General features: G+C 38.1%; 2 protein-coding genes across 9 annotated transcripts in view; both read right to left on the reverse strand.

The window, feature by feature from the left end:
• Positions 1 to 4960, reverse strand: part of cdk5rap2 (CDK5 regulatory subunit associated protein 2) — a 42052-nt gene extending 37092 nt beyond the window's left edge. For 4 of the 8 annotated variants that reach the window (XM_051878900.1, XM_051878906.1, XM_051878899.1 and 1 more), the window contains exons 1-3: positions 4737 to 4960; positions 1174 to 1232; positions 503 to 567 (exon numbers count right to left, since the gene is read on the reverse strand). In XM_051878900.1, coding sequence (XP_051734860.1) covers positions 503 to 567; positions 1174 to 1232; positions 4737 to 4789 — 177 coding nt within the window. In that variant the 5' untranslated portion in view covers positions 4790 to 4960. Of the gene's footprint in view, positions 1 to 502; positions 568 to 1173; positions 1233 to 3580; positions 3738 to 4736 lie in introns of those variants that run through there. The other 4 variants (XM_051878904.1, XM_051878907.1, XM_051878901.1 and 1 more) reach the window with 3 other exon arrangements.
• Positions 4961 to 11393: 6433 nt separating this feature from the next.
• si:dkey-102g19.3 (uncharacterized protein LOC566752 homolog) lies at positions 11394 to 20240 on the reverse strand. The gene is made up of 6 exons (XM_051878018.1): positions 20119 to 20240; positions 19925 to 20035; positions 19296 to 19388; positions 15100 to 15237; positions 13328 to 13438; positions 11394 to 13130 (listed from the first exon to the last, which is right to left on the reverse strand). The coding sequence occupies exons 1-6, from the start codon at positions 20165 to 20167 to the stop codon at positions 12835 to 12837; spliced, it is 798 nt and encodes a 265-aa protein (XP_051733978.1). The 5' UTR covers positions 20168 to 20240; the 3' UTR covers positions 11394 to 12834.
• Between the last annotated feature and the right edge of the window lie 1638 nt (positions 20241 to 21878).

Raw genomic sequence — 21878 nt, forward strand, 5'->3', positions numbered from 1 at the left:
AAACGATCTCCATCTACACTATGCGATCAAAAGCGCATGTCACATGACACGTTCATGCACACTGGGTATGCGCGTACAAGTGTAAACAGTTGCCTCTTATGCATGTAGGCAGCTGCAGTATTAAAAAATGCAGAGTTTAACTGCACAATGGCTGCTAAAAATGACAACAAAGCCAGCAAAGATTGCAATTCAGTCTCCATGTTATTGTTTACACGGTCGTCAAGAATACGCAGAGCGAACATGGGCAGCAACACCATCATTTTCAAAAGTCTCCGTTTTGCTTATAAAAAAAATAATCATGTAAGAATAAAGAATATAAGCACACTCAATGGCTGTTTCAAGACCTAGTAAGCTGCCTTTCAAGACAATTTTTGGCATCATAGGCACAGTTGCCTAAAAAGGCTGTCTAAAATCTGTATTTTTATTATAAGAAAACAAACATTCTGATTCAATTCAACAGATTCAAGATTCAAGAAGTGTTCAGATTTGTTGTTGTACTTACGTTCTCGTAATCTTTCATGGTCAGAGCTTTGGCTGGAGACATCCTCTGTCCTGGAAACAGAGGCGCTGCAGATGACAAGACAACAGACAGACGAATGAACAAACACGCTTCTGTTCACTCCAGAAATGATCATTGTCTCACTTAGTATTTCAACCTTTGAGGCTTGGTGAAAATCTGATTATGACCATGTGGTTAGGTACGCAAGGACAGACTTCAGAGAGAAATACAACAAGTGTGTGAGACCATGTGTGTATCTTCATTAGAGATTTAAAGGTAAAAGGCTGGAGGGAGGAACAAATATCTGCTGCTTTTCATCTCATTCTTTTACATAACAGTCTCTATAACTCAACAGAGTATAAATGTGCTTACAAGTACACATATCTAAGTGCTTAAAACAATCTGAAAAATAGTTAAAAAGCATAAAGTGTAGCCTATATTGCATCAATATATTTATTTATTTGTGTATTCATATTATGTTCTGCAAGCACCACGACTGTTGTGCACAGTCAGTGTCATTTCTTTAAGCAACAAGAGAGAATGAATTTGATCCAATATCGTGATGTATTGAATTGTGACATGTATCGGTATCAATCATGAGACAGTTGGCGATACCCAGCCCTAGTCATGTGGTGCTCACAGGATTATATTAACAGATACGAGGAAATGTGTACCTGTTACGTTGTCCATGCTGAAATCGCTGCTGCTCAGAGACTCTGGCAGTCTGGAAATACTGCAATACACAACACAAAGAGACAAACATAAGTTACACAGAGACACACTCCGACAACATAAGCAAAACATCAAGAAAAATACCCTGAAACCACAACAAATCCCAAACCTGTCAGCATTCATCTATGAAACAGGTGCAAATATCCAGCGGTTACACTGAATACTACAGCGTCTATTCTATTTTACTATCCAGCTCATAGAAAACACACACAAACACTGAGAGAATGGACAATGCATATGTCTGTGGATGCTATTCATAACCCAACCTCAAGGCTGGGAACCGGAGCAGAAATAATGTGTGTGTGTGTGCTATCATAACTTTAAACTGCAGCTCTGGCTACAAGCAAAAGCATGATGTAAGCAGGCTGTCAGAAACTAATGTGAATGTACAGATCACAGCATGTTCATGTTGTGTGTGTATGTGTGTGTGTGTGTGTGTATTTGCTGTGACTCTTGGCTTCCTAACAAGTTCAATCCCCTTTGCTTCTCTGACAGTGATCCAGACCTATGGCAAGCCCATTAGGACACTCGGCACACTGAACTTATATAAGACGGAGCAGCTGTCAAACAGAAGAGTCTCGCGAGTCAAAGCATTCTGCATTCTTCAATTTCTTATAACCAATATGCACAACAATTTTCACTTTTTGAACATTAATAAATCGTTAGACAACATTAGACTAAATACCTACATATTATGATTTTATTAATTATGATTATGATTTCACTTTTTTAACTTTAGTTAGTGTGTGATGTTGCTGTTTGAGCATAAACAACATCTGCAAAGTTACGACACTCAAAGTTCAATGCAAAGGGAGATACTTTCTTTTACTGAAATCGCTTTTACAACAAACAGCTGGTAGGGACTACAACGAGATTCTCCCCGGGATGGTGACATCACAAACCCCATAATTTACATAAACCCCGCCCCCGAGAACATGCAACAAAGGGTGTGAGGCCATGTTGGGCTGCTTTAGAGAAGAGGAAGAGTTGTTGTAGTAGAGTGTTGTTGCCATGCCGTCATTTTACACCGGACTGCTTCACAAACGAGAGTCAATTCAACGCTGGATTTGCACAAAAGATTAACATGATGGCACATGCTAGTCGATGAGTTGAATCAACTCCACAGCAACTACATAAATTTATCCACTGACTGTTCAGAAACATCCAGTTTCATTCTAAAAGTTGTCACTTCTTCCTGAGTCTCTCCATCAGTGTCGACTCCGGTTTGAACAATGTATGGCTGAACACCGTTACTGACAATCCTCATTTTGGCTGCGTGAGATTCTCCAGCTTTGTTGTTGTTGAGCAACTGAAGCGTGAGTTGTTAAAGCTCCGCCCTCTTCTGGAAAGGGGGCCGGGAGCAGCAGCTCATTTGCATTTAAAGGGACACACACAAAACGGTGTGTTTTTTCTCACACCCAAATAGGGGCAAATTTGACAAGCTATAATAAATGATCTGTGGGGTTCATTCTGGAGACACCAGAGACTTATATTACATCTTGTGAAAGATGCATAATGGGTCTCCTTTAATAACAATGATAATTATTATAGACTTTTAAATCTGATACTTAAGAATAAATTATCATTCCATCTCCAGTTTAAAACCATTCAGCAGAATTTTCTCTCTAATCAGCTAGAAAATGTGTAAAAACTACATATCAGCATCAGCCACTGAAAAAAACCCCAACACAACCCTCAAATCATCATATTTGTGTTTACTTAACAGTAACAAAAACAAAAATGCAGCCTAAAAATATAACAACTTCCATAATATACATTTAGCACTCAATAAATCACATTCATGTAGAATAAACAATGCATCTGTTTATTGTAAACGACAGTATTTTGAGCAGGATAGATGGAGCCAAACGGATGCACCACCTTTCCACAACACAACACATCACAGCCAAACAACTTCCTCTTCTCACGTTTTCCTGCATTGTTAGCATTGTGCTAGCCACAGGAAGACACACAAACTATTATATAACTGTTTCATAAGTATACATTCGAGTCAGAGTTTCAGAAACATATCTGAATTGGTTAAAAGCTGCTATCAGATGTCAGGGAATTAAGCAGCTGACTGATATCAGCTTTCATCTTGTGTTTCCCCCACAGGCTCACCAGCTGGTTTATAAAAGTGACACTACAATGACACAACTATCAGGACAGCACAGACTGATCTCTAACTTGACCATCAAACCCAAGAGTCCTTCAACTCTTGACCAAATGTCTCCAAATAGACCTCCTGAACTTGACAAAGTCATAAAGCATCATAACAGTGATCTAATGCAAATCTACAGCACTAACTCTATACACAAACAGAACAGGTGTAACAGTGTAATAACCTACCTACATCAGTCCTTCATGGTCACATGGCCACAAAAAGGTAAAAGACAGATATTAGCGCGTGAGATAATAAACAGGAGCGCTTTTCCGCTATGTGCCGTTTCCAGGAAGGAAGCAGTGTGTTTTCTTCTTTGACAGCGCATGATCAACTCATAACTGTAGCCAGGTCTCTCTCTCTCTCTCTCTGTCTGTCATCATTTCTCAACAACACAACTAATGCCACTTCAGAGACAGAAACTATATGTGAACTGCATCCTGTGCACTAAATAATCCAAATAAAATCTTCTCGTCTGGTTGCACTGCATTCAATGCAAACGACTTTCAATGCACTTGTATTTAATACATAATATAAACAATTTAATGCATTGCACTTGCATACAAAATGTTGTTACTCCTTTTGAATTATCTAATGAGCCCTCCTGTCAAGGTTTCTTGATCAGGGATTGTGCACGTACAGACTGTCCAAGGTATTTTTAATACATATTTGACTCCTGAACACAGTAAACAATGTCAAAAACAGCCTCGTGTGCCAAGATGATTTAGAGATCAAGTCCCTGCTATATTTAACACAGAGGATCATGTGTGTTTTGTTTTTAACACGGTGGCAATGAGACTCAAACTAAGACCAACAACTTAGTAGTACTAAAAAAAAAGCAGGATTCAGACATTATCAGACTACTCCATTTAAACACTAAATATCAATGCAAAATCATAAACATTCGTAAGTATACACATATTATAACCATATTGATTTATGAATTAAAACTGAATCAGTCTTTGCAGCTGTCAAGAATACACATTAACTGTCAGACTGATGAAAGTGAAAAACAAAAGCATCCATGCGATGAATACTCGTATTAACTAACGAAATCAGCGGTTACATTAAGTCATACAAATCTAAAATAAATATATCTTACGTCTTTGGAGAATAGTTTAATGTGCTGTAAACATATTCATATGCTCACAGTGGTAAAAAATTAGCTCATATCTAACTTCATTTATTAAGGTGACTACCAGTAAACATATTGAAATTCTAATGTTGAATAAACAGAATAAGAAAACTATTGTTGTGGTTAAATTAAATGTTTCCCTTCAAGCTAACATGCTAACGCTACCTGACAGACTCTGTCAGAAATTTAAAAAAAATAAACCGCTTCACCTCAGATTGATGTCAAACGGCAGCGTTTGATCCTCTCCGACCACAGAATCCATTCTGGATCAAAATAATAGTGTCTTGTTTTATCTGTGAACAATATTTCTCTCAAAACATGATGTCCGTTGTATTATTTTTGAACTGTGAGCGGTAGATTATGAATGTAATTTCAAAGCAGACGTTGGAACCGCCATTTTAAAGTCCGTGACATCACCATACGAGCTCGCGCAAAGTTGGGCGGTTCACAAAATTCCGAATGGGTATGCTTGCCTTATAAATATTAATTAGGTAGTGTTGAATACTATGGGGAAATTTATACATATTAATTATATTATGCTGATATCGCCTGATAACCTTCCAATGGCGAGGGATTATGTCGTAAATATTAAGAAGGTTTCGTGGCGAAAAGCGCACTGCGTTCGTTGCTGAGGGGTACGAGTATGCATAATCTCCTCAGATGATTGGACAGATACGGTGGAAAGACCGCCTCTGCTTCACTCTTATTGGCTGTCGAGTTAATTATTAAGCGTCAGGCTGTACGCAAAGAAATAGCTGCGTCTCATTTCGAAGGCTGTGTCCTCCAGAGGCTAACGTTTTATTTTTGTTATCAAATCCAAACGTAGTTTGTAAAGAGACTATTTGCTGCCATCTGCTGGCAAGAGCTAAATACAGAATCAGAAGAGCTATAACGTCCAAGAATAGTTGACATAAAAAAGGTAACCTACACTTTTTACATTTAAATAATAGAACGTATTTCCTCAAGTGAAAATGTCAAGCTAATCTCATAGCATATTTCTACAACAGCCATAGGCTATATTACATGACAGGGAAAGGAAGAGTTTGGCAAAAATTGGTGTTGCAGCACTGGACAGAAGTGCTTTCCTCCAGAAGTCTGTGCTCATGTGACCAAGATTCATATCATATGGCATATCATAGCTTGCAGAAGTGGTCTCCATCGTGCTTTCTTAATAATACAAAGATATGAATGAATGAGCAGCTCTATTTCAATAGCAACTTTATGTGGCCTATTCTAGACCTATTTTGGTCTTGATGTTAGTACACTTTAAAGATGCCAAATGAAAGCCAAACCTCAACACAAAATAGTTTAGTAATGTAAAACTGCTGTACAAGGATGATTAAAGTGTTGTTGGTCAAACTTACTGAACATTATTAAATATGATATCACGATATGCATAAAGTTTAAACGCATGTTATGCGACTATACAGTATGTGATATGGACTGCATTCATCACTTACAGTATAAAAGTATATTTGTACTATACTTTTGAAACCAAAGCAGTGCTGGCACATTTGCAGATGAAGTACCACTTCTGTATCTCTTAGAATGGTAAATGACATGAAATAGTTTGAGGAAGTTAATGTTGTTTGGTATGACATCCTATAGCTTACTTTCAACAATGTCCATTGATATGCTATTAAAATTCTACTTAGTTTTTCAGGAAATCTGTCCAAACTTTGACAAAAACAAAGGCAAGAATAAAAAAAAAAAATAGCATCTTACTTAAGATGTGCTAAGTGTAATGTGATAAGTTTTCACTCAGCAGTAAGTTAAAACAGTAAATCTGCACTTACTATAATATTCTACAGCTCTTTTACTTGCACACTTGCTATGTTCATTGTCACATGTCATATTTACTTCACAAAGACCTCCTTTTTGATCCCGGCATTCATAGCAGTCCAGAGAGGATCCTTAAATGACAAAGTGACAGAGAGAGACATTCAGTGCATCCTTGTGTACTTTGCAAAATATTAAATATGCTATTAAATATGTTTTCTGTACCTCCAGTGAAAAGAATGAAAAAAAGAGCAATGGAGACTTTTGCAACTGCATCTTGTGACAGAACAAGAATGAACAGACAATGTCTCATTTTCCTTTTATGTCTGCTCAAAAAGGAGGGTTTTGCACCCCAGTAGCCCACGTCAAAAACGAGATTGATGCTCGACCCTCTTCTACATACTCGCACCTCTATAACGCTGACTTCTGCAGTCAGCAAATGGCCCACAGGACACGACGGCGCTTCTGGACCATGTTCACATATGGCTTCCTTTTTGCATGATAGAGCTTTAGTTGGCATCTGCAGATGGCACGGCGGATTGTGTTTACCGACAGTGGTTTCTGGAAGTATACTTGGGCCCATTTAGTAATGTCATTGACACAATCATGCCGATGCAGTGTCGCCTGAGGGCCCGAAGACCATGGGCATCCAATAAAGGTCTTCGGCTTTGTCCCTTACGCACAGAGATTTCTCCAGTTTCTCTGAAACTTTTGATGATGTTATGCACTGTAGATGATGAGATTTGCAAAGCCTTTGCAATTTGACATTGAGGAACATTGTTTTAAAGTATTCCAAAATCTTTTTACACACTCTTTCACAGCTCTGCCCATCTTTACTTCTGAGAGACTCTGCCTCTCTAAGACATCCCTTTTATAGCTAATCATGTTACAGAGCCATTTGTTGCCCCTGTGCCAACTTTTTTGAGACCTGTAGCAGGCATCAAATTTGAAATGAGCTCATTTAGTGGATAAAATTGTAAAATTTCTCAGTTTAAACATTTGTTATGTTATCTATGTTCTATTGTGAATAAAATATTGGCTCATGTGATTTGAAAGTCTTTTAGTTTTCATTTTATTCAGATTTAAAAAACATCCCATTTCTGGAATTCAGGTTGTAGATCATTAACATTATATTTTGCATATTTATATGGCGTTTCTCAACAGGGGCGTCCGGGGACAGCACTGGAAGAATTTTACCTCAGCCTCAGCATTGCTAAAGGCTACAGCACTGAAAATCACTTTAAAATGCTTAAAAGGTTTGTAAATCAATTTATTACATTCATTGTCAAATCAATTAAAGGAATCATTGCTGTAAAGTACTGAAAGTGCTTCAGTGTGAGGTGGGATATCTGAGAAGTGGATAGAAAATAGATACTAGAAACTATACAATTCAATGTAAAGTCCCAGGATTGAAAAAACAAAGTCTGTTTGTTAAAAGGCCAATGTGGACACATGTGGTCTGGATGTCTGTGTGCTTTTGTGAAACGTGTGTCAGACTGTGGTTATAGGGGCTTTACTGAGTAAGAAAAAACAACCCGATCTCCTGGAACTGCATATGTATGGCACAAATTCATGCTTTCATGTGGCGTGCTCTTTAAATGAAAGTCATCTTTTACGAAAATTCACCTGTTGGCTACCTAGCAACAGCATTCTAACCAACACAATCAGCTGACACATTGCAGCAGCTTATTTATGGTCATGTAAGTAGGCGTATATATAAGTCTATATTGTCATGTGTATGTTTTTTCGTAGGCCTATATATAGTTTACATGGTCTGTTGACTAGTAGTAGTCAACAGACCACATAATGTACTGTGGTAGATTTTCCAAGACGCACCTGACTTAAGTTACCTGTTCCTGGGGCGTCTCCTATTCGACACCCAAGCATCTCCTAATCGACACTCAATAAATTTCCTGATCTTTCGGAGCATCTCCTAATCGACACTCAATAGTACTCGGAGCGTCTCCAAATCGACACTCAATAATATGATCTTTCGGAGCGTCTCCAAATCGACAATCAATAATATCTCGGTCAACGTCTTGACCCTCAAAAAGCTAGTGTTCCCTAACCTGACTTGCTGCAGCAATAACCAGAGACTCCAGTTTTTGTCCTTCAAAGCTTTAATCACAGCCGGGAGAGTTCTCATCAATTCCAGAGAATCTCTCTCCGAAGAAAGGAATACAGCAGGTTTTAAAGGATTTCAGGTACATTTCACAGTCAGCATGGCATGATCTATTACTCATTATCATCAGTCTTAATACGATTGGTTCAGATTTAAGAAAAACATCTCAGTTCCTCTGTCCCACTTACTGGCGGAGTAAATTTAGATTAGAACAACTGAATCACAAGATCATCAAAAATTATCACCGGGTTAATAGTTCAGATTACTCAATAGGTTAAAAAAAAATTTTCAAAGACTATTTTTTATCCTTAGAATAGGAGGAGCCAGCACAGCAGAATTTTCCCACTTGTTACAACACTCAGTCCTAGTGACTATTTCTCTATTTCAAAGTTAGCTTATTAGGCCTGTAGAAGAAAAGAAATGTTAGTTCATTATTAATTAGTTCAAAATTTCCATCACAGTGCTTTAAAGGGTTAGTTCACCCAAAAATGGAAAATTTGGTCCGTCATGTATTTCCAAACCTGCAAGACAGAGAGAGAGAGAGTGTGTGAGATTCAGAAGAAATACTTGAAAGAAAACAAATATATTGATCTGAAATATAGTACATTCATTTTAAATTCATCCAGGTTCAATTACCAATTACCCATTTTGTCAAAATGTGGCGCTGTAGAAGCCCTCCTCCCCGCCCGTTTCTAAGGCTTTGCCCATGTCTTTTGGATGACAATCCTGACATGTGTCGAGTTTCATGTCGAGTTTGAAGCACGCTAAGAGCCTCAAAAGCGTCCAAAACAAATATTGAAGTTTGATCTGTTGCTATGGCAACAGTGTTTGAAAAATATAAAAAATCTTTTCACAGGTCTACATTCGCCATGTCTTGACATTATTCTAATTAAGTTTGAAGCAAATCAGGTAAAAATAAGAGGGTGATCACAAAGCATTTTGAAAGTGACACACTTCCTGCTGCCGGTTGGTGGCGCTATAACTTTGACTCACAATAGTCACATCCATGTGATCGGTCTCCTACAATGAACACACAGCTGAAGCCAAACCGGCAGATAATCGTTGGCTATGGTTACAGCAGGTTTGGCGGAACTGAATTTGAGCAAAAACAACTAAAAACAAAATGGACTGGTGGCTTGTAAAAATCAAGAATTCCAGAGATGATAAAAACTAAGGTTAAACTGAATAACAGCCATCACTCTAAAGTCAGTAAGCTGTTTATATTTTTAATGTTTCCGTTTTTAACTTATACCCTGTCTACACCGGGCGCAAGCGGTGCAATGCAACACACAAAACAGTAAACTGATACCTTGTTCGATTTCTGACATACTCCAAAGCACCAGCGTTACTTTTGACACAAAGAACAAATTAATTTGCAATGGTCACTTTGTTGCGTCCAGTGTAGACATCCTCAGGGCTTGTTCACACAGAACGCAGGGAAAAACGCAAGGTTTTGAGATGTGTTTTTTAACAGTTGAACTGATTTTAACTTGAGCACCTTGTTTTTAGAACGCTGTGTCATGCGCGAGACGCTGCAAAAGATGCAAGACGCGAGCGCAATGGTCACACACATCCGGCTAGCATGAGTTTACATAGTAAAACAATGGAACAGTAGCGCATTGGAATGGAAAAACGCGTTCTGTGTGAACGGTCCCTCAAGCTTTGGTGGCAAGGTGCAACGCGACAATGGTCGCATCCGGTGTACATATGGGGTTTGTACACTACATGCAGCATATTAAGTAATATAGCAATGATGGGGGGGTGAAATTAGAGTGAAATTAGATAAACGTAGGGGGGCGCGTGTCCTAAAAGGTTGAAAACCCCTGACTTAGAGCACATATTAGTTTCATACTAATACATGCAAGTGTGTTTGATATACGGACCAAGTTTTCAGACCCCATTCAAGGGGACGCCGTAGAGCCCCTGCGCCACACCTGGGTCCCAGCCTCTGCAGCATCCTAATGGCCACAGATTCCAATGTGTGTGCCAATTTTCAAGAGTTTTTGAGCCCGTTAAGGCCTCCAAAAAGCCCCGGAAGGTTGAAAAAAAAATCCTTAGAAAAACAGCTTCTGTAAACGTATAACAGACATAAAGTCAATCTGGTCAGTAATAAGTGAAGCTGGTAATGCTGTATGTGGAGTTGTTTAATCCTCCTCTGCTGAGATCTTCAGAGATTTAATGTCTTCTTTTATCTTCAGTTGATTTCATCTAAGGCTGTGGCTGAAGTCAGTTGTTGTTCTTGTTTTCTCTGTCATTGAGTGATTCTGCTTGTTAACAGCAGCTATCTTTGATAATGCTCAATCATTACTTAATTAATGTCTGGATACATACATATAGCTGATTTTCTATCATTTCTTTGAAAGTTAAATCAACTCTGCTCAGAGTACATTTGGTCCCTCTGTATATAGTGTTAAAGTAACACTGAAACAGAGTTAAAGTTAATGACATAATTAAGTGATTAATTAAGTGATGATTGAGCATTAGTGATGAACACCTGCTGTTAACAATCATTTAAGGAAAGAGAAACACAAGAACAACAACTGAGTTCAGCCACAGCCTTAAGATGAAATCAACTGAAGATAAAAGATTCAAAATCTCTCAAGATCTAATTAAACAACTCCACAAACAGCATTACCAGCTTCACTTATTAATAACGAGATTGACTTTATTTTCACATGTCTACACAAGTCCTTATTGAGAATTAAAGGGTTAGTTCACCCAAAAATGAAAATTCTGTTATTAATTACTCACCCTCATGTCGTTCCACACCCGTAAGACCTTTGTTCATCTTCTGAACACAAATTAAGATATTTTTGATGAAATCCGAGGGCATCTAATCCACACATAGGCAGCAATGTCATTGCACCTTTTGACATCCAGAAAGGTAGTTAAAAACATGGTTAAAATAGTCAACTTTACTGCAGTGGTTCAACCGTAATGTTATGAAGTGATGAGAATAATTTTTGTGCACAAAAACAAAACAAAAATAACGTCTTTATTCAACAATTTGAACCATTGTTTTTGCACACAAAAAATATTCTTGTCGCTTCATAACATTAAGGTTGAACCACTGCGGTCACAACTATTTTTTCTCTGCAGCAATTCATATGATGTTGAGCAGTGAGCAGATATTAGCTGCTTTTATATGATGTTGTAGTCATTGTAAGCCTGATTGCATCCAGAGCAATTAGCCATATATTTGGTCATTTATACATTTTGTTTTTTTACCAACCCTGTGAAACTAAAGCATGAGAAGAAAGTGTTGCAGCAAACAGTTGTCTTGAATGATTTTAAAACCGTGTAGTGCATAAAAAATTGAGCTACTGTATTATTTAGATACACACAGACATCAAGAATCAGCATATGCATCTCAACAACGGTGATAAAAAAAACGCTTCATGCTGCAATGCATGCTGGGTATCACCATAGTACAAAATTCCCATCATGCACTGCAGTATCAATAATTATTGTCACCGCTGTTGAGGATTGTACGATGTGTTCATGTCTAATAATTGTTCATTTGCAGCAGTGAAGCATTATGATGGCACTTGTTTAATGGGATTTTTTTTTTTTTTTTTTTTTTTTTTTTTTGCATTTCTGTAGTAGTCAAACCTCAGTCAAGAAACTAAAGAAAAAGAGAGAGACCTCTTTGTAATGTTTATTTCTAATGGCTTTTTTAAGGCTGATCTGCTTCTTCAATCTTTTGATTCAGCAATGCGCAAGTGTTTACTGTGAAACAAGACCACACTTGCTTAAAAGCAAATTATTTTAAAAACATAAAAGTGTCAAGAGCCCAACTAAAGCAAACACTGACCCCCATGATAGTGGCATCATTTTTTGGCCAATAAAACATCAACATCTAAACCTCTGTTAATTCTCAATAAAAACTTCTGTAGAAATATGACAGTCAATCTGGTTAATAATAGGTAAAGCTAGAAAAGCTGTTTGTGGAGTTGTTTAATCAGATCTTGAGAGATTTAATGTCTTTTCAGTTGATTTCATCTAAGGATTTGGCTGAAGTCAGTTGTAGTTCTTGTGTTTCTCTTTTCTTCAGTGATTCTGCTTGTTAACAGCAGGTGTTCATCACTAATGCTCAATCATCACTTAATTAATTGCTTAATTATGTCATTAACTTTAACTCTGCTTCAGTGTTACTTTAACACTATTTAGAGAGGGAGCATATGTACTCTGAGCAGAGTTAATTAAACTCTGGGGATTTTGCTGTGTATAATAAAATAATAATTTAAAGAATAATTTGTGTTTTTTTATTATTTCAATACACTTCAATACACATTTCTTACTTCATGACTTTAAAGATAAGCAAATGATGTCAGACAATACAAGCTTTCTTTATAATGCACTGTAATTTATCAAATTGCTCCTGATGCGGGTCCTTGCTGCTAGATTCAGTGCAGCAGGAGGTAGGAGAGCAGAGAACAGCAGAGGAACAGGAAGCTCTGGGTGACACTCTGAGCACCGTTATATTTGGAGCTCTGGGTGACACTCTGAGCACTGTTATATGTGGAGATCTGGGTGACACTCTGAGCACTGTTATATGTGGAGATCTGAGTAGCACCGTTACACAGGTTCCCCTCACAGCATGTGATGTTCCCATGAAATCCTAAAATCTTTCCAGGCTCCTGATCACAGGCAGATTTCGATGCACATCCTTTTGTAGCCACTGACTGATGTGAAGAAGGTTCTGTTAAAAAGAATGAAAACAGAAGTGGCGTCCATTGCAGAGGTGATGTGCCAAACACATCTAAACTGAACGTGTCTAAAACATTTCTGATTTTTTCCATCATATTTTTATGATGGCAACTGAGGTCAAAATTGGTAATAGGGAAATAATTGTCTATTAGAAGAAACTACTACACACTTCCATTACTAAATTCTTACCATATGCAGTAAAGCAGTAGTCTTCATTCCCCCAACAACTGATTGTTTTTGAGCAGTCCTCTTCATCACAAGTGAAACATCTCTTCCCATTGGGGATATGAGAGAACGAACCTGCAAGAAATATTTTCTTTTTATTTCTTTATTATAAAATATAACATTGTAATCAAACAACACCTCAGCTGTGGGATTTACATTAAAGTGCATTGGAAAAAATCTTGCTACATTTAGTGCAATAGCTACCAATTTTGCCAGATTTATTTTAAGTAAGTATTCCAAAAATATCTTGTGCTCAGTGCAGACATCAGACTTGTAGAGGTGAGTGTATGCAGGAGTGGTTCAAGCATCTCTTGTTTTTGATGTGGGCTACTGGCAGCCAGTGCAGTGACAAAAACCCTCCCTTATTTGAGCAGACATAACAGGAACATTTTCTTAATAAAATAATAAATTAACTTTGCATTTATATTATATATATATATATATATATATATATATATACACACAATAGTGTGCAAAAGTCTCAGGCACGTCAGTATTTTCACCCCCCAAAAAGGGTTTTAAGCCAGTTATTTATATCTTTTGCTGTAGTGTGTCAGTAGGAAATAACAGTTCACACTTCTAAACATTAATTTTGCCATTAATTGTAATAATTCAGTGAGATTTTTGAATACACAAGGAGTTTGACAACAGCCGGTGCTCCACACGGAGATCTGATCTCACCATCATCGAGTCTGTCTGTGATTACACGAAGAAACAGATGAAACTGAGACAAACTAAATCCAAATCCTGTGGCCGTGTCTCCAAGACGCTTGAAGAAACCTTCCTGCAAAGCTACCTGAAAAACAATATGCAAGTGTACCTGCACAAAAGCTGTTTTAAACACAAAGGGTGGTCACACCAAATATTGATCTGATTTAGTTAATAGAAGTTAATTGATAAGTAAAATCCATTTATGACATTATTTTTGAAAGCATCCTCACTTTACAGCATTTTTACACAAGTGCCTAAAACTCTTCACAGTACTGTAGCTTTGCAGGTTGGTTTCTTCAAGCATCTTGGAGACACGGCCACAGTTCTTCTGGATTTAGTTTGTCTCAGTTTCATCTGTTTCTTCATGTAATCACAGACAGATTCAATGATGGTGAGATCAGATCTCCGTGTGGAGCACTGACTGTTGTCAGACTCCTTGTGTATTCAAAGATCTCACTAGATCATTAATGGCAAAATTAATGTTTAGAAATGTGACCTGATATTTCCTACTGACACACTACAGCAAAAGATATAAATAACTGGCTTAAAACCCTTTTGGGGGGGTGAAAATACTGACATGCCTTAGACTTTTGCACAGTACTGTATATAATTTTTTGTCAAATATAACATTGCAAATTTGCAATCAAACAACATTTCCTCAGCTGTGCACTGCAAAAAATCTTAGCACAAAAACTAAAAATACAATTTTCCCAGATTTACCAGAGATAAGCATTCCAAAAATATATTATATGCATACTGATAATTATTTTTATTTTTTTTTACACAAATTGTTTATCCATTAATATTCAATAAAAAGAAATATATTTTTTTATTTTTTCCATTTTCTTTAACGAGAGCCTTTAGCCAAATAATCAGCCCTGATCCCTGCCCTCTCACTTAGCAAACAGATTTGATCACTAAATTATGCTGTACCAGTTTATAGTGATGCACAACATTATCTAACATCTTACATTTAGCATATTCCCTTAATTATACTTAGTTCATGATCAAATAAAGGATGATACCTGAAGCTTGTCGATTGCAAAGGTTGGTGTCGCAGCATTTGGAACTATGTTCTCTTATCCAGCAGCCTGTGCCAAGAGACCAGCTTTTACATTCACGTGGCATAGCACACCCATAAGATATGGTTTCCTCCGTTATGCCTACATAAAAAGAGAAATGAATGAATGAGCAGCTCTGGTTCATAAAACTACATGATACACCGAGGTCAGTTATGACAAATGAGGACAGAACACTATTTTAATACTACTTTATTCATCTTTTCAACAAAGAGTTGCCTCACGTCTACAGAGGACAAGAGAATTTTTTTTTGTAATACACGTTATAGAACGACTCATAGTAATAATAGTATTTTAGTTTTATTTATATGTAGAGTTTTTGTTGTTGTTGTCCAAACCAGCTGCTTCATAATCCTGCACAACTAGTTGCGCTTTTTATACATGATTAGTTTATCAGAAAACAACTACTTTAAAAGGGTCATCAATAGAGAAAGACGCAAATCGGCCTGTGAATGCTTTATATAACTACAATATATGTAGGTCTAAATCGGAGCGATCACTTATATCAATGTTATATATTTCGTCATATCATCCAGCCCTAAAACTTGTATAGTTTTTGTTAGTGTTTATTTAAAAACAAACAATTATGCAGAATATAAGATGGTAAATATTTAATTGATGAGTTGTCAAGACAATATATAACAATACAATATATAGGGTATGATTTTACCCCAAAATCCAACATTTTGACACAAAATGATAACGGCAAAACATGTTTCTTCGCCCGGAGTCCAGCTGTTTCTGTGACCTATTTGCTTCCTTTTTTCTGTAGCTTTCAGCAGTCTGTAAAAATATACCTCAGATTTTGTGTCAAAGCTATTTGTACAGTCAGTCGCAAAGCTCTTTCCCGTTTGGATGTGTTTTGTGTGTTTTACGCGGCATTCACGCTGAAAGCCAATGCTGCCACTCAGTCTTTTGCCACTCAGTGGGCGTAACCGCAGTCATAACGGTCGACGGTGACGTCACGTGCATACCCTCTATAGCAATTTAATAAGACCTTATGCGCCAGAGAAACAAGTGCGCCGCCATCTTTATAATATTGTCTTTGAACTTCCGTTTTTGCAGTAGCTCTGTATATTTCTATGGCATCGCTGTCAAAGAATAATTAGCTGGTGAAGTGGATTCACCTGTTGTAGAGTTAATGAAAGCTATCATGAGCATTGTGATGTTTAAAGCAGATGTCTTAACAAATGTCAGTAGACCGGGAAGATTTTAAAACGAGCAGTTTTACGTAAGATCGCTGTGGAAATACAAACTGGAAGTCAAAAGACAACGAGCGAAGTGCTGAAAAGGGGCGGGGCTACATAAGGTCTAATTTACTATAGAGGGTATGCACGTGATGTCACCGTCGACCGTTATGACTGCGGTTACGCCCACTGAGTGGCAAAAGACTGAGTGGCAGCACTGGTTTTCAGCGTGAATGCCGCTAAAAACACACAAAACCCATCCAAAACAGGAAAGAGCTTTGCGACTGACTGTACAAATAGATTTGACACAAAATCTGAGGAATATTTTTACAGACTGCTGAAAGCTACAGAAAAAGCAAATAGGTCGCTGCAATTCACAGAAACAGCTGGACTCCAGGCAAAGAAACATGTTTTGCAGTTATCATTTTGTGTCAAAATGTTGGATTTTGGGGTAAAATCACACCCTATATATTGTATTGTTATATATTGTGTTGACAATAACTCATCATTTAAATATTTACCATCTTATATTCTGCATAATTGGGTGTTTTTAAATAAACACTGACAAAAACTACAAGTTTTAGAGCTGGACGATATGACGAAATATATAACATGGATACAAGCGATTTAGACCTACCTATATTGTATTTATATAAAGCGTTCACAGGCAGATTTGCTTTATGTAACCTATTTCCCTGGCGTCGAAATCAGGCACATATAAATGTCAGGAAACACGATTCCTGGCTGCATGCTAATATTCATGGATTAGGTTTCTTTGACATGTCATAATGAACACTTTCGAGCCCAACCTTTAGTGTAATCGTTTGTTTTACTCGCGTTTTCACAGTTTCCCCTATTAAATCCAGTCATACAGCAGGTTCAGTCAGTCCAGCTGAGGGAGCGCATTCCGGCGGGAAAGTGACGTCTATGCATACCCTCAATCAGACGCGCGCCTCCGAAATGAAACGCGCATGTGCATTAGCTTGATCTAGCCTGAAATATACCGGGTTTTTTTGTCATGATTCAAGCGTTTAGAAACAAAATTTATGAGACAGCTGTTGTCAGATTTCATTGGTGATTTCAAATATGAAATTTAATCGAAAGCTTGGCAAACAGCTTTGGAGAATTTGATGTTTCCCCATTCAAAGAGATAGGAGCTGCACTTGAATGCCCGAGAGGCGTTTCAAAGATGGCCGCCGAGTGAAATGACTTGTCTTAAAGGGACCTTGGTTGAACCAAAGAAGACTCGCTCAAAGTCCTTTGTTTCGAGACGCAGAGAAACAACACGTAACCGGCAACCGACACATCAAGATTCCCTCATGCAAACCAATAACTCCACTCACCATCGAACGCTGTCCCTCAGAACTCTTGACCGACCTCCAGCCGAGCAGCACCGCAAAGATTCCTTCAACTACGTCACGAAAGGAACACATGCTTACAGGAGCATCCCACACGCAAGTAACACAGTCTTCTAAATTTTGCTGAGCTGGTGCAACTTTTACTTTAAGCAAATGAACTACGGTTGAATTGCTAGAATATTGTGGTCAAAGAATATTGTTTAAAGCTAGACAATTGGGACTCCATTCACCTTCCCATAACAATCTAACCATTTCCCTGTAACTGTATGAATGTGTGTGTGTGTGTGTGTTTTCGTTAGATTAGTTTGTGTGTATTAGAGTAGTTCAATAAAGTCTTGTTTTGATTTTTCATATATATCAGTGTCTTGTGCTGTGTGCTTAAAAATTACTACCTTAAACTTTTGATTTTGCTACCTTGCGCATTATCATATAACTTTATATTATTACCGTTGGCCACGGGATAATAATCTGCCCAGAATTGAATCAACTTTTCGGTGGACGAATGAATGAGGCATTTATATAGCGCTTTCATATGTACTACTGTACACCCAAAGCACTTTACAATCATATCAGGGGTCTCTCCTCAACCACCACCAGTGTGCAGCATCCACTTGGATGATGTGACAGCAGCCACAGTACAACGGCGCCAGAGAGGAGAGAGAGAGATAGAGCCAATTTAATGGATGGGGATTATTAGGAGGCCATGATTGGTAAGGGCCAATGGAAGGAATTTGGCCAGGACACCGGGGTTACACCCCTACTCTTTACGAGAAGTGCCATGGGATTTTTAATGACCACAGAGAGTCAGGACCTCGGCTTAACGTCTCATCTGAAGGACAGTGCTTGTTACATCACAGTGTCCCCGTCACTATACTGGGGCGTTAAGACCCACACAGACCACAGGGTGAGCACCCCCTGCTGGCCTCACTAACACCTCTTCCAACAGCAACCTAGTTTTCCCAGAAGGACTCCCATCCAGGTACTAACCAGGCTCAGCCCTGCTTAGCTTAAGTGGGCAAACAGTCTTGGGCTACAAGGTGATATGGCTGCTGGCAATAGTTGACAAAGTGTTAAATATTAATTCTGAATCACTTATATTTTAATTCGGTTCTTATTCACTGTAATTTAATTACCTTTAAGTTATATTGATCCGAGTTCCCTTACACAGACGTTGTGACAGACGTTGCTGAAAGCATAGAAGCACTTTGAAAATGCAAGATGACACTGGTGAGTTCATCAAAACATTTATGGTCACTTTTGACTCTTCAATTTTTTTTTCTACATAAAAACAATATAAGTCTATGGAATGGGCCCATTTAGATAGCTTAGTATTTGTAGTTTTTCATTCAATCAGGGACAGTACACATCAAAAATACATAAAAATCAATGTAAAAAGTGCCAGATTTAGCCAGGGTGGCTAATTTTCATCTATTCCCAGGGCAGGTTGATGCTAAAAAAAATATCAATACAGAAATACAACATTTTTAACATTGAAATCCCTATAAATGTTCACAAGTAAAAGTGTACATGCGTACATTTTCATTTTGCCATTGTGAGATGTAAATAAACAGGCTATAAAGATGATGGAATACAATACCGTTGCCGGGGCATGCAGCGTGTTTGTACTTAATCCGGCTCGGGATCCTGTTCCGTTCCCGTTGTCTGTTATCTGCCTCTTCTCTATAGGGTCCTATCACAATTAAAGACAAAATTGGGGGGAAAAGCAGCACTATATCTCCCAAATAGGACACTGAAACACTTTGGGTTGAAATTGTTTGGTATGACATACCTTGTAAAACTTTTTTTAAATAACATTTTCAATCATTTTTATAACTATCTTAAATAGCTTTTAATTAATTGAGAGCATACATGGAATACCTTTTACACAAAAATGAACTAGTGATGCCAAAAATATTGAAAATAAGAAAAGGTGACCAGTTACATGACTTAAGTTATACAATTTCCCTTATGCTTTGATATTCTAAAGTCATGATGATTTGAGGGAAAAAAACAGACATTTGCATCGACCCAAATTCTGATATTTCAGGAAACATGAACAAACTGCCCTAAAAGAATATCAAGAATATCATCTGGTGAAAAAACAAACAAGATAAGTAAGATGCTCTGCATTATGTGACAAATGCGAGGTCAACAAATGACTGATTTCTCTTTAGCAGTACCAGTAAATTATAACAGAACAAGTGCACTTCATCATACTCAACTTACCAAAGTATTCTACTGCTTTTGTACTCCTGCAGTTGGCACTGGAACATGTCGTCTTTGAACAATAATGAGCTTGTTGTTGATTCTGGCATTCATAACAGTTCAGAGAGAATCCTTAAAAGACAAAAACACACAGAGACACATTCATTGACCTATTTACACCCACAAATATCTTTAATACGCTGTGTTTACTGTACCTCCAGTGAGAAGAATGAAAAGAAGAACAATGGACACTTGAAGATGCATCTTGGGACGGAACAAGAACGAACACAAGGTTTCATTTTCCTTTTATGTCTGCTCAAATAAGGAAGGGTTGTTGTCACTCCACTGGCTGACAGTAGCCCACATCAAAAACAAGAGCTGCTCGACCCCCTTCAACATGCACTCACCTCTGTATATAAACAACCTGCTGAAAACTAAAAATTTAATTAAAATTTTTGATTAAAATTGCAAATATATAAAAATTGATGCACCTCTTGATGGAAATAATATCACAACATTTATTTCCATCAAGAGGTGCATCAATTTTTGGTCAAGATGACAATGCAAGTGTCAGGCTTCAGATAAATGTAAGACTCAATTGCAGTGAACAAGTGAAGAAAGTTTATTTAGAACACTTAAATAACACGTGAAACAGAGAATGTGACAATGAGGTGAAGACAGCTTTGTAAGGTGGTTCCCGTGCTCTCCGCACACACACACCAGCGAACACACGGGCTGGTGAGACCACCCAGAGGATGCAATCCTAGGACGACCACTGATGACGAGCTCAAGTCCAGTAAGTGAAAACAGTGTTACTGCAAACCCCTCGTCTTTGGGTCCTGAGCACAATGTCACAAGCACAACACATGAAAGAGCACACAGAAACATAAGGCATCCACGCGACACGAATAGTGATCAACTGACAACATGAGGTAGACACAGCTGGGAATAAATAGGGTGAGGGGAAACGAGCGACAGGTGTGGGAGATCAGTTTGTGATTGTGCGCACAGCGCTACCAGGCAACGCTGATTGCACAAATCACGAGCTGCAGGAAAATGACAGGACAATAACAAACAACAGAGACGAACCGGTGACACACCCTGACCCGTGACAGCAAGAGGTGAGCACTCTGTAAAGTCTACTCCAGCACATCCCAAAGACTTTCAATGAATTTGAGGTCTGGACTTCATGTGTGAAAATGATTCTTCATGCTCTCTGAACCATTCTTTCACATTTTGAGCCTGATGTATATTCAGTGTTCAGTGTCTGTGCTGCTCTGTGTGTGTGCATGTGAGGTCTGAATTCAGTTCTCTTTCATGTCTTCTTGCACTCAAATGGTTTAAAATCGCTTGAATGTTTAAACTGACATGACCTAAAACATGTGCGATCCTGAAATATCAGTCTCCAGTATTGCAGAAATATAATATTGTATGAATCTGCAGTGGTCACGTGGTACAGCAGTCATAGAATCAATTGCTGCCCCCTGTTGAATACACAGCACATCTAATTTGAGCTGGTTGAAGAAAAAAAAACTGAACACATGAGAGTTGTCAGTCCTGATAAAAAGATGATCTGTACGGTCTTTTTGATATTGACACACCAGTCTGTGTAAGTTTCTCCTGTAGTGTCCTGCAGTTGAGTCAGAGCTCTCCTCAGAGTCTCCAGACTCTCATCAGTCTTCATACTGATCTCAGACCAGTTCCTGGTGTTTCTAGAGCTGCACAGGGATGAGTAAATCTACAGCAGGAGAGAGGAGAAATCCTTTAGCATGGGGAGTGTTATGGAATCATATACTGCATTATCATTGATCAGAGAGATGCTGACTGACCTGTAGGAGGTGGAGGTGATCTTCAGTGTGTGAGAGCTGATCCAGCTCAGTGTTAGCTCAGTGATCTCCTGCTCCAGCTCTTCCTCCTGTTTCCCTGCTGCTGCTCCTCCATTATCTCCAGCAGTTCAGTCTGACATCTCTCAATG

The sequence above is a fragment of the Ctenopharyngodon idella genome, chromosome 21 (assembly GCF_019924925.1).
Source record: "Ctenopharyngodon idella isolate HZGC_01 chromosome 21, HZGC01, whole genome shotgun sequence".
Taxonomy (NCBI): Eukaryota; Metazoa; Chordata; class Actinopteri; order Cypriniformes; family Xenocyprididae; genus Ctenopharyngodon; species Ctenopharyngodon idella.